This window comes from Camellia sinensis, chromosome 14 (assembly GCF_055761805.1).
Source record: "Camellia sinensis isolate YWXY chromosome 14, ASM5576180v1, whole genome shotgun sequence".
NCBI lineage: Eukaryota > Viridiplantae > Streptophyta > Magnoliopsida > Ericales > Theaceae > Camellia > Camellia sinensis.
In genome coordinates this window covers 133,774,849-133,786,997 of record NC_138974.1, presented here as the reverse complement: position 1 = coordinate 133,786,997, position 12,149 = coordinate 133,774,849, and the positions used below count along the sequence as shown (strand labels likewise).

The 12,149-nt window shown below is 35.3% G+C and overlaps 1 protein-coding gene and 1 pseudogene across 2 annotated transcripts; both read right to left on the bottom strand.

The window, feature by feature from the left end:
• Nucleotides 1-1,097: 1,097 nt before the first annotated feature.
• Nucleotides 1,098-2,819, bottom strand: LOC114258660 (exopolygalacturonase-like). Its single transcript, XM_082905288.1, has 5 exons — nucleotides 2,658-2,819; nucleotides 2,236-2,553; nucleotides 1,803-2,092; nucleotides 1,473-1,698; nucleotides 1,098-1,334 (listed from the first exon to the last, which is right to left on the bottom strand). Exons 1-5 carry the CDS (start codon nucleotides 2,817-2,819, stop codon nucleotides 1,098-1,100), a joined length of 1,233 nt encoding a protein of 410 aa, XP_082761414.1.
• A 7,090-nt stretch (nucleotides 2,820-9,909) lies between these two features.
• Nucleotides 9,910-11,443, bottom strand: LOC145807792 (NDR1/HIN1-like protein 1 pseudogene; annotated as a pseudogene). Its single transcript, XR_014351177.1, has one exon. The product of XR_014351177.1 is annotated as an NDR1/HIN1-like protein 1 pseudogene (transcript).
• Nucleotides 11,444-12,149: the final 706 nt, after the last annotated feature.

Below are 12,149 nucleotides of genomic sequence, written 5' to 3'. Positions count from 1 at the left end.
CCATAGTATATAACGTTGCTTTGGAAAGATCGTCGTAACTCTGTTTTTTACTACTACTAAGAATCTCAAATTTATCGGTTTCGTCTTCGTCAGTGACGATCAGTTCATAGAAGAATCGTAGAGAGCAGTCGAGGACAAGAAGAGCATTTAACAATTGACATTCTTTGTCGCAAAGGTAAAAACAAAAACAAATCGTAACCTAGAACGATGAATATGATGGAGCATGCTTCAGAGGACTCGCCGCTACATCCAAAACTGTCTGGTCAATTAGGAAACATTTTAGATTGATATAACATTGACCCATATTGACTTTAAATTTAAATTTGATGAAATTGGACCCAATTTATTCATTAAATCTATATAAAGTAAAAAAAAAAAAAAAACAATTAAAAAATTAAGTAAATTACACTATTAAGAGAGTGTTTGAAATAATCTATATAAGTGTACTATTTAGATTATATTATCTTTTTATTTTTTTACATATCTTTTCATAAAAAATAAAATACGTAAACTTATTTAAATCATTTTAAATACCTCCATAATACCTATAGGTTGTAGTTTAGGTGAACTATCATTTAATCTGTGTAGTTTTCATTTCTATAATTTAATTTGTATATTTTTAATTTTGTGAGAATATGATTTCACTCTTACATAGCATTAGAGTTTGAAAAGGAAAAAAAAAATACTTTCAAAATTAAAGAATCAAAGTGGAGGTGAATTTTATATATAGTTTTTACACATCCACATTTCTCTTCAACAAGACAAAAATTGATGCATAATATTGATTATTAGATAAATAATTCCATAATTCAATTTTTTATAAACAAATTAAAATGCCACATACTAATTACAATTCTTCCCATTCTAGAAATTGTCTGGATGATGAAAAATCTTGAAAAAATTGTGTTATAAGAAATAGTTATTGTCGATTGGTACATTGTAGCTCCTTTCAAAGACATAAATAAAAGAATAGTACATATTCCATTAAAGGAAAATATCAAACTTACAGAACATTTACCAAAACAAAAAACAAAAAACTATGATAACAATAATTGTCATAATTACGTGCCAATGACATTATCAATAAACGAAAAGGCTTATTCACAAGCCGGAGGGTTTTGTTTACCCTTGAAGACTGGCTTAGCAAAGCTGCATGAAGATGAAAGAGGCAACAACTTCTTTAAACAGTTGGAGCTAAGGGTGATATCAATGTCGGCTAATTCGATGCCTTCACAAGGGACTGAACTACTGCAACTAAGAGTGATTGCAACATTTGAAATTGAGCTACCCCTTATATTCTTGTAGTGAACATCACTAATCTTCACAAGGGATACCTAAATCACATAAGTTAATTAATAACATAGTTAGTAACATTGTCTAATGAAAATTGGCTAAAACACATACATATATTACTATATGTATTTTCTTATTTTTCTTTGTCATGACGTATAGAGCTAAGATATATTTATTACCCCGCCAGTTGAGTGCTTCTTAGACCGGTAATGTTGATCAATAATTATGGGATTTTGAACTTCATTCATAGTTATATCTTCAAAAGTGATGTTGGAAGCTTCGATTTTAGGTGAATTGTGGAAGGTTTTGATCCTCACACCGTTCGTTGTATTTGTTAAGGAAGAGTTAGACACAAAAATTCCGCTAACACTATTTTCCTCTGGCCTTTTTCCAAGGCTACCAATGCTGGAAAAAGACGATAATTCAAGCACTTATTTAGAAAAATATAATTGGTATTTACTAGAAAAGGACTATGAATTCATGAAAGATTATTTTGTTTAGGATTTTACCTGATGCCATGTCCTGGACCACAAGTAATACCAGAGATATTTACATTGGTTGAGCCTTCACCGATAGAAATGCAGTCATCACCGGTTCCAATGACAGAGTTGGATACACGAACTTGATTAGAACGACTAATATGGATGCCATCAGTATTTGGGCTGTTTCCAGGTGCAGTAATATTGAGACGTTCAACTACAAAATTGTTGCAGCTAGTGATTGTCATGTGGAAACCTTTACTATTCACCAAATTGATATCTTGTACAACGCCATTCGTTACCTTTTGAAATTTAATAGACTGCACCAAAATATATGAGGTGAGATGATAATAAAATCATTTTTAGTATCTCAAGTTTTCGCATTCCCCAATAGAAATGAGGATCTTTTTAGTGCATTTTTTTATAGGACTATAGAATTAACCTAAAAGGTCTTTGAACTTACAATTGGTAAAGGGCTATTGCAATTATCAGATGAACGACAATTGCTATACTGCCATGCAGACTGACCTTGCCCATCAAAAATTCCTCCACCTAAGATTGTCAAACCATCAACGTCTTGAAATAAGAGACATTCTTTACCAGTAAATTCAGACATATCAGAGTTTGCTAATATGGTTCCCTGAATTTCAACAGTCACAGGTTTTGATGAGCAAGGCCCTTGGAAAATTGTCTCCCCTACCATAAATCGCCCTGGTGGGATAATAAGCTTTGATGGCCCTGTTGATGATTTGCATGCCGCATTCCATGCCTGTATAAATGCCTGTCATGCAATGAACATTATAATGTGAGTTATAATTTAGACGAATAAATAGAAGGCTAATAACTGCAGCAAAAATAACATATTTTGATTGTGTTCAAACTTACCATAGCACTATTAGACTCGCCATCTGGCTTAGCACCAAATTTTGTAACATCTACAGTCGCATCGGTGTCAGTAGGACGGGCACCTTCAGCGCCGCATGAAACCAAAGCCAAAGCCACAACCAAAGCCAAAGCCACAGCCGTAGCCGAGAAAGAATGGGCCATTGTGGAGATGGAAACCTGAAATGTAATTTTTTAATAAAAAATTGAAACTTAAAAGACTTGTGAATTGAGCTGTTTTATTCATCCCTTTTATAGGTTGGTAAAATCAAACTTGTCATCTATTTATGGTTATGTCAGCTGTAAAATAAAAATTCAAACTTGATTGCTTTTATTTTCTTTGATATGCTTATGTCAGTCTCTATCTATAATAGATCCAGAAAAAAGAAAATTAAAAAAGAGAATGAAATAGTATGCATATCTGACCGTGTTTGTCTATATTTGATAAATATTTTCTAGATTGAAAAGTTAAAAATAGCCTTTCTTGAATTTCATTTGAGATATTTTTGACTCAAAGTATAAATAGAAACTTCTTCAAATACATTGACAAAGAATTATAAAATAAATATAAACAACTCCATAAATGTTGAAGTCATCTTAACTTGTATTGTATCGCTCACTTAATAGATAAAACATTTTTTTTTCTTTTTCATATTGGCTTTAGGAAAAAGCTAGAATTTACAAAATTGAGAGAACTAGTCCAAAAAATTAGGGCAAATTACACAAATAGTCCCCATAGTTTGGGGTTTGTGTCACTTTGGTCCCTAACTTTTCAATTGTGACACATTTGACCCTGAATTTTGAATCTTGTTTCAAATAAGGATAATTGAAGATATCATTAGATTTTTCAAGGGTAAAATCGTCAATTTGATAAAATATAAATTAATTTGACAAAAATAAATATCAAACAAATATTTTTGAATTTTTAAAAATTATTTCTACCCACTAAAAATAAAATTATGTAAAATTGATAAATCTTTTAGACATTTATTTATTTTTTTTACCAAATTAATTTTTATTATGTGTTTGGATGATGATCATGTAAAATTAGTTTTAAAAAATTAATCATGTAATTTTTATTAGTTTTATCATTGGTGGATAAAAATAATTTTTAAAAAATTAAAAATATTTTTTTGACATTTATTTTTGTCAAATTAGTTTATATTTTATCAAATTGACGATTTTATTCTTGAAAAATCTAATGATATTTTCAATTGTCCTTATTTGAAATGAAGATTCAAAATTCAGGGTCAAATGTGTCACAATTGAAAAGTCAGTGACCAAAGTGATACCAGTCCCAAACTATAGGGACTATTAGTGTAATTAATCCAAAAAATTAATAAAAAATAAATATATGATGTAGATATACCAATTTAGTGTAATATGGATTACACTCAAAATAAATCTAGAAAGAGCTCTTCTTATGATTATTTTTTCGGACTATGTAACAATACAGTTCTCTTTGATATGATCAAAACATGTTTTTTCTAAGATATGTAACCGAGAGATAGAAAGAGAAAGAGACAGGAAAACCTGTCCATAAAAATCTCTTATCACTTTGTTTGCTTCTTCCACTCATAAGGCCTGTGGATGGAAGCCTACGACTCTCTTCACCTGTAATTTCACCTATCGAAAAAAGCAACTATCCGTGATCAAAGCTATTTATAAAATTTTACACTGTTTATTATGGCCTTGTAACAGGTCTCTTATATATAAAGTTGATAATAGATTTTATATTTATGTTACCAAAAAACGTTAATATCTTAGCGAATTATATATTGGTATGTCCGTTCTGAAACATGATATACTTTCGTTTCAAAATGATAAATTTAATGATCCAAAATGATCCTTAAAAGTTTTTCTAATATATTTCCTTAAATGTTACTTTAAGAGGAAAAAAATCAAATATAATAAATTAAAATCTAAGATAACCTAAGTTTTGCTAAAACAAAAACGAAAAAACGAAAAATATATATGTCTCCGTTTGGGAAGTTGAGGTTTGGGATTTTTTTGGCTAAAATAGTCACAAAAAAACAAAATAGGTTTTTTAGTCGAATAAGACAAAATATAACATCCAACCTCTAATTATTACATTCTTTCCCTTATAAAAAGTAAAAAAAAACTAAAAAGTCATTCCCAAATAGGTTTTTTAGCCCCAGCCAAGCTAAAATAACCAAAAAACCAACACACTTCCCAAACAAACACACACACACACACACATATATATATATATATATATATATATATATATTATTGGATGTCCAATAATTAAAAGAATATTACTTTAAAAGTATCTTAAATTTTTAAGTGTAATATATATATATAAATCTATCATCATCGTATTACATTTTAGAACATATGACATACCACGTTTCCATTTCTATTCCACGTACCGAAACGATTCACGCCTCAGATAAGATAGTTTTATATTAATGGAACTATACTCACTACTTTTGCATCTATCATAATAAGGTCCTAAAGATCATCTGTCAGTAAATTAATTCCCTTCCCTGATTAATTGATGAAGAAAGTTGAAATACAAATCTCCTTCACCAAGTTAATATATTGATCATACACATTAACAAACAGCTGCTGCACTAGAGCATCTCTAATAGGTATGTATTATCTATTGTTAACTTATACAGGTATTAGAATCCTTGCCTAGGAAGCACGCATGCAGGTGCGCGTTAAAGTATGTTATGTTGATATGGCAAAACTTAAAGAAATAGGATATGATATGGTACATTCATAAAAAATATATATTTTATAATTTGTACTAGTATTTGACATATAATAATGTAAAAAATAATTAAAATATTTTTGTAACTATAAAAACAAATTCCTAAGTATTTTATTTATTTTTTATAATTATAAAAATCTATATAATAAAGTAGAAGAGTTTTTGAATTTTCAGCATATTTTTATCCTACTAAGACATTTGAACGGCTCAGACCTGTTAAAACTATAAAACAATGGTTGGGATGTTTTTTTCAAAAAATATCTTACATGTACAATTTTTTACTTTCCCGCTTCTCTCTCTTACTTTTTCATTTTCTCACCAATCCTTCCATGATCCTACCTTTCTCTCTCTTTTCTTTTTATTTTTTTAAGTTAATTACCTAAAAGTTCTATTTACAAATGTTATAGTAGCTTAGATCCTATTTAAGATTTTTTGAATCAATAAATCTTATTTAGTAAAATTGAGAATATTATCAGTTTTTATCAATTTTTAAAACAAGGAAAATTATTAATTTTACATAGTAATATTTCAGATAATTGTTTCATTGACTGATAAAAAAAACCAGAGCATGAGATTAAACGTTTTTTCCCTTTTACTTAATATTTTAAGCAATTTTTTTACTTTTTAGACACACCTAACATAAATACACCTAAAAAGTAAAAAAAATCTTTTAAAAATTCACTAAACATCAAAAGTATAAAAAAATACAAGAATTCAGTACATTTTTTGTATTTTTATGTATTTATCAATTTTTTAAAATATTTTTTCATAAATTTTTTACTTTTTAGATACATCTAACTAAAATGCATCTAAAAAAATAAAAAAAATGTTAAAATTTAAAAAATATTCACTAAAAACAAAAAAAAATGCGAAAACTAAAAAAATCAATTTTAAAAAAATTTAATACAGAAAATTGAAACAAAACACACTGAATATAATTATATCAAATTTATAAAGTTATCATTTAAAAAAAAAATTGAAGTGGTAAGTGTAATTTAACGCCTCTCCCCTCTCCCCTTTATATTTTTTATTTTTACAACCAACCTAAATGGTCATGGTCTATATACTAATCTAAATGGGTCCAAAATCTTCTAAAATGAATTTTTTTTTTTTTTGGAGTATTCGAATCTCTAAAGTGATGTTTTTCAAAGTGATTTTTTTTTTTAAATTTATTCTAGAGTGATTTTAAAATAATTTTTTTATATGACTGTAGTTCTCTTTTTAATTATTGTGATTATAGTTTTTATAAAATTAAAGTTTTAACTATCCAAAAAAATCATTACTGATCTAAATGATGGGACAAGAAAATTAATGCATATACGTGTAGTACGGACCATGCATTATGCATAATAACAGCGACATCACCACCACCATTCACCACAACTCTTTCAAGCAGATGAAGCCAAGGCACACCTAACAGCCATCTTGCCGACAGCTTCCTTTGTACGTTGCTTCCATTCCCTCTTTCCTTTGAATCAATCCAATGTTGTGTATCGTAAAAACAACAAATTCAATCCAATCCATTACTACATTCTGATCAACCCTTCTTTTCCTGTGTTAGATAAATTGATAGAGAAAGAGAGAGAATGAATTATGTATTGATGATTGATTGATATATTTGTTGTATATTACAATTCCTATATATAGAGAAGAAGATGGTAGTAGGTGTAGGTGGTAGTGGAGGTGGTAGGTGGAGTGAGTGGTAGTGAAGGTGGTAGGTGGGTGGTAGTTTACATTTTACAATTTACATTTTACATTAACAGCCCCCCTCAAACTCAAGGAGGATAGGTACTAGCCAACTTGAGTTTGGAGAGAGTAACAAAACAGAAAAATAGACTGACAATTAAAAATGGGATAGGAGACACTGTATGGTCGTGTCGGACCGTTGTAACAGACAGTTTACGGGGTCATGTCGGACCGTTGTAGCAGACAGTTTACGGGGTCATGTCGGACCGTTGTAACAGACACTGTGTGGTCGTGTCAGACCGATGTAGAAGACAGTTTATGGGGTCATGTCGGACCGTTGTAGCAGACAGTTTACGGGGTCATGTCGGACCGTTGTAGAAGACAGTTTACGGGGTCATGTCGGACCGATGTAGCAGCTGACCGGAATCAATGTCGGGACAGTTTATGGAGTCATGTCGGACCGTTGTAGAAGACAGTTTACGGGGTCATGTCGGACCGTTGTAACAGACACTGTGTGGTCGTGTCAGACCGATGTAGAAGACAGTTTATGGGGTCATGTCGGACCGTTGTAGAAGACAGTTTATGAGGTCATGTCGGACCGGTGTAGCAGGACAGTTTACGGGGTCATGTCGGACCGGTGTAGAAGACAGTTTACGGGGTCATGTCGGACCGTTGTAGAAGACAGTTTACGGGGTCATGTCGGACCGTTGTAGAAGACAGTTTATGGGGTCATGTCGGACCGTTGTGGCAGACAGTTTACGGGGTCATGTCGGACCGTTGTAGCAGACACTGTGTGGTCGTGTCAGACCGATGTAGAAGACAGTTTATGGGGTCATGTCGGACCGATGTAGCAGGACAGTTTACGGGGTCATGTCGGACCGGTGTAGAAGACAGTTTACGGGGTCATGTCGGACCGTTGTAGCAGACAGTTTACGGGGTCATGTCGGACCGGTGTAGAAGACAGTTTACGGGGTCATGTCGGACCGTTGTAGCAGACACTGTGTGGTCGTGTCAGACCGATGTAGAAGACAGTTTATGGGGTCATGTCGGACCGATGTAGCAGGACAGTTTACGGGGTCATGTCGGACCGGTGTAGAAGACAGTTTACGGGGTCATGTCGGACCGTTGTAGCAGACAGTTTACGGGGTCATGTCGGACCGGTGTAGAAGACAGTTTACGGGGTCATGTCGGACCGTTGTAGCAGACAGTTTACGGGGTCATGTCGGACCGTTGTAGCAGACACTGTGTGGTCGTGTCAGACCGTTGTAGAAGACAGTTTATGAGGTCATGTCGGACCGTTGTAGCAGCTTGTGGTGGTGCACCAAGGGGGCGACTTAGGGAGTGCGCCATGGGGTGACTTGAACATGATACTGTGTATAACCCCCCCTCAAACTCAAATAGGTGTGAAGATAGAAACCTATTTGAGGTTGAAACAAAGGGATTGATAAAGCTGACCGGTGTAGAAGACACTGTATGAGTGTGTATATAGGCTGCCCAAAAAATATACATGGATGTAGATATCGAGCCCTCAAAAGTCGTGCCCTCAAAAGGTGTGCCCGCACCCTCAAAAGGCGTGCCATCAAAAGGCGTGCCCGAATGCATCAAAAGGCGTGCCATGAAAAGGCGTGCCAGTTTGTCGGCGAGAAGAGGCGCGCGATGCGCGTGGCTGCCTCGGCTATTTAACCAAGACAGAGCTGAGGCAGAGGCGAAGACAAACAATTGGCGAAAATCCTCTGAAAAACTCTTCGTGTTGCTGAGAAGGTTTTGCTGAGAAGTTACTCTGTAACACTCTCTATAACACTCTGTTGCCCAGAAAAAATGGCTTCGTCTTCCCGCGGGCTGCTCACTCTCTTTCCCGATCTCAACGAGTCCACAGGAGAGAGAACTGGTGCGGTGTCCCGTGAACCTCAACCAAACACCGCTGGGTTTGCTCCGCTGAACTTTCCGATGCAGTCGGTGGAGCAAAAAATGGCAGTGCAAACGGATGTGGAGGCGAATCAGTATACTTTGAAGGCATGTGTGGAAAGCATGACGGCGGTCACAAATCTGTCGCACCGGCTACAGAGTAGGACAAATGAGGTGCAGCAGTTAAACTCCCAACTGGCTCTGCTCCAACGCATGTATAAGGATGCGCGAGCAGAGATGAGCGTGCTAAGGGCAGAAAACAAGGAGCTGAAGCGGAAGGCCACCGTGATGTTCCGATTTGGAGGGCCGCCATATGCTGCAGTGGAGGAGCAAGGAATAGTGGTCATGCCCAGTGGAGTGGGAAACACGGAGGCAACACCGGCAAGGGCCGTGCAGGACGGAGGCAAGAAGAAAAGACCGGCGGCAGAGTAGAGAAGAAAAAAGCCCACTGTGGGAATGGTTGTTCGGTTGTGGTTTTTGTGTGTTTGGGTTTTTTTTTTTTTTTTTTTTTTTTGGTGTAGAATGGTGAGCGGGGTGAATCCCTGATATGAATAAAACAAGTGTGGTGTGCAGCAAACTTGAATGGGACTGGAATGAATGTAGTTTTGTTTTGTTATGTTTTTTTTTTTTTTTTTTTTTTGTTTTTTTTTTTTTTGGTGAAAAGAATAATAATAATAATAAAAAAATAAATAAATAAAAAAAATATTTCTTTTGCAGGGCACTAACCCATCTTTTTGAAAAGAAAACGAATCACAGAATTTGCACACCCATCATCTTCCTGTTCCATTAGTGGTAGGACCGTTCAACCAAATTGAAATCTCACATTTTTTTTTTTTTTTTTAATATATATATATATATATATATATATATATATATATATTTATTAAAATAATGAATCATCAATCAATAATACCGAGTAAAAGTGAAAGAAAAGTGGAAAATAGGAGGGGAGAGGGGACAAACCCATGTGAGGGAGGGGCCACGTCTTAAGGAAAGTGAGGGATGGGGCGGTGGAGATAAAAAAAAATTTTAATTGGATAGTGGGGAGCCGAGTGGAGTGTGGTCAGTATTGGAAAGAGGGTGTTTTCCGTGAATAGCTGAACTTTCTTTTCTCTGTGATTGATGTCCCTATTTGAAGCAAGTTGCAACCTACCTTGCCATCAATCCAAGTAGAGGGCATAACAGCGCAAGAACACTGCTTTCTTGTTGGTCTGGTCCCGAAGCACATGAGCAGCCCTCCGGTACTCGCGGCAGTCCAAATAGGACTTGGCCAGAAGGTAAAAGTCACGGTCTACGGCATCGTTATCGTCCTCCAGCACCGGAGTGAACACATACGATACTCCGGCGATCGGCGTCGAAGTGGGTGACGGAGAGGTGGTAGTGTCCAGAGACGAAGGTGCCAACTTTGAATCTAACCCGTCCTTGAATTTTGATGGTAAGAATGACTGTTCCATCGGCCTGGTCCTGGCTGAGTCCAACGCCGTGGTATGGAGCCACGGGGACGTTGACGCCTGACACTATGGGTGACCAAACGTTGATTTCGTTGTGGCCCTGATACGTGGATGGTATGGCGGTGTAGTAGGTGATCTGCTGGTTCTGGTAGATGGCGAAGATGTCGAGCTTATCGTAGTAGACACCGATCTTGTCGTTTGGGTTACGGGATGCGATGGTGACTAGAATGGTGGAGGTGAGGAAGTTTGGTGCCGTGACGTTGAAGGCGTAGACGGTGGCGTCTTCGAGGACGAAGCGGGGTTTCTTGGGCTGGAGGATGGCCCATATTAGGAGGACGATTATTAGGATGATGAAGATCAAGATGAGGAGTCCACCGAAAAACCGCCGGAGCCTCTTCCTCCGCTTGTCCTTGTGGTGGCTGCACTCCTTCTCCGACATATGTTCCCTCCTCTCTTGGTCCTCGTGCTTTTCTTTGGTATTGGTTGGGAGAGAGTGGATGTTCTGTGTGTGGAGCTGAAACCGGCGGAGCGGACACCACAGGAGGTGTGGCCGGAGATTGACCTCCAACGCCGGCGACGACAATGCAGATAAAGCTACAACATAGACGGACCTGCGATCCATATCTATGGCATCACTGGTGTGAAGGTGTTGATTATTCCCTCAGAGAGACAAGAGTTCAGTTCAGTTATGGAATTTGTGGCAGCGGAGTGAAGGTAAGTGTAGAGGTCCGGCGGGCGGCCAAGGCGAGGCTGCCGCCCGCCGGTGAAGCGGAATTACTAAGTTGTTAACCTAGCTCTGATACCATGTTAGATAAATTGATAGAGAAAGAGAGAGAATGAATTATGTATTGATGATTGATTGATATATTTGTTGTATATTACAATTCCTATATATAGAGAAGAAGATGGTAGTAGGTGTAGGTGGTAGTGGAGGTGGTAGGTGGAGTGAGTGGTAGTGAAGGTGGTAGGTGGGTGGTAGTTTACATTTTACAATTTACATTTTACATTAACATCCTGCATTTCTCATCCGTGCTGTCATGACAGTTCATTATATATATAGCAATAACATCTATCATTTTCGCAAATTGAAATAAGTATTTTATAAGTGTGATATTGCAGTGATCACTGGTAATTATAACCGAATACTGTGTGATATTATTTGTTCTTAATGGCATTAGGAAAAAAAAAAAAAATTATAGATAAAATAATATTGACCCTTATTGTTAGCTCGTTAGAAGATGAGAAATAATTCATTTAATATGTGTTATGATTTTTCTTTGAATGAAACATCCCATAATAAGTAATAGCCATTTGATTTTATACAAAAATATCCAATGATCAAATTATCTCGGATTGTGTTTGGATCATAATTTTTTTTTTCTTTTGTTTTTTTAAAAAAATTGTGGAAGAAAAGAAAAATGATAGAAAAAAGTGAAAAATCACCTTTTCCCTTCTAGGTTTTTATTTTTAGAGTTTTTATTTTCTGTGATCAAATCTTTTAAAGTAATGAATGTAGTCACTACCGAAATTGAAAAATCTCTAATCAAACCGATAAGACCAAATCATTTAAAAATAATGAATATAATTACCACCGAAATTGAACCAGTATTATAATGTGTACATTCATATATCATATTTTATTTATTTATCATTCCATTAATTAAATAGATTTCATGGCTTACCTCTTCTATCAATACAATTATTCAACAATAA